This window comes from Trachymyrmex septentrionalis, unplaced genomic scaffold (genome assembly GCF_001594115.1).
Source record: "Trachymyrmex septentrionalis isolate Tsep2-gDNA-1 unplaced genomic scaffold, Tsep1.0 scaffold202, whole genome shotgun sequence".
Taxonomy (NCBI): domain Eukaryota; kingdom Metazoa; phylum Arthropoda; class Insecta; order Hymenoptera; family Formicidae; genus Trachymyrmex; species Trachymyrmex septentrionalis.
The window spans coordinates 136,869-137,943 of NW_017305203.1; the positions used below are offsets into that span (position 1 = coordinate 136,869).

General features: G+C 23.6%; 1 protein-coding gene across 1 annotated transcript in view; it reads right to left on the reverse strand.

Moving 5' to 3' along the window:
• Positions 1–503: 503 nt before the first annotated feature.
• The window catches only part of LOC108747920, a 6,809-nt gene continuing 6,237 nt past the window's right edge, over positions 504–1,075 (reverse strand). The window contains exon 3 of the mRNA XM_018485827.1: positions 504–925. Coding sequence (XP_018341329.1) covers positions 618–925 — 308 coding nt within the window. The 3' untranslated portion in view covers positions 504–617. The remainder of the gene's footprint in view (positions 926–1,075) is intronic.

The window sequence follows — 1,075 nt, forward strand, 5'->3', positions numbered from 1 at the left end:
TTCTTTTCTAAAAATTTTCTCTTTTTCTTAAAATAAAATAACACACATATATTATAACATATTACATTTCAATTTTCTTCAGTTATTATAAAAACATTTTGATAAATAAAATATTTAAGTCTGTGCGTATTAAAATAACATTTATTTAATATGTCGGAACAGTTCTAATACATAAGTTTTTCTACATTATTACTACATAATAACAATAATAAAATTAGTAGAAGTTTAAATAAATTATACTAATTACAAGTAATAAAACTGCGGACATACATAAAATTGGTAAGCATATCATAGAACGGTATCGCAATTTTATTAAGTTGATAATTTAATAATTAATTACATTTTGCTTAAAAAAAAATCTCATTTCAAAACAAAAATAAAATAAACAAAATAAAATTACAAACAAATCATTTCCAATTAACTATAATGCTCTGTGGAGTGATCAATAATTGTAAAATACTTGCTTATACTACTTAGTCAAAATAAAATTTGTGTTACTTATTTCTAAAATATTGTAAAAGAATTTCAATAAGTAAGAGTTTAATTTAATTACTCATTATTTGAACTGCGAATTTACAGAGCGACTTTACGATAGTACATGTTAAAGTTTTTACAATTCATGCTCGATCAGGGAAGAGTTCGTCAAAAGTAAACTGTTTAACAATGTTGTTTGCGAGGGTAAGTATTTGTTTAGAGATTTCTGTTTGAATTGATGGTTTAACCTTGTTGATAAATTCTTCTTCATTGCTGCCGAAGAAATTGCTAATAATTTCGTTTAATTGAGTTGATTGCTTTTCGTTCATATCAAATATATAGTTCAACTTTTTAAAATCGAGCTTCAAGTTTATTTTTGATAGATATACGTATTTTATATTATTTTTGATTACTTGTTTCATGTCTACTTCTATTTTTGCTCCTACGTCATCTGTATAAAAGAAAACAACATATTAAATACATATATTTACTGGCTCAATTGATTACACAATATATTATATTATAGGACCGTATATGTGATAACACAAACTACAGAAATCAAAGTCTTAAATGGTCTAGTTGGATCTTAAATGTTTGTATT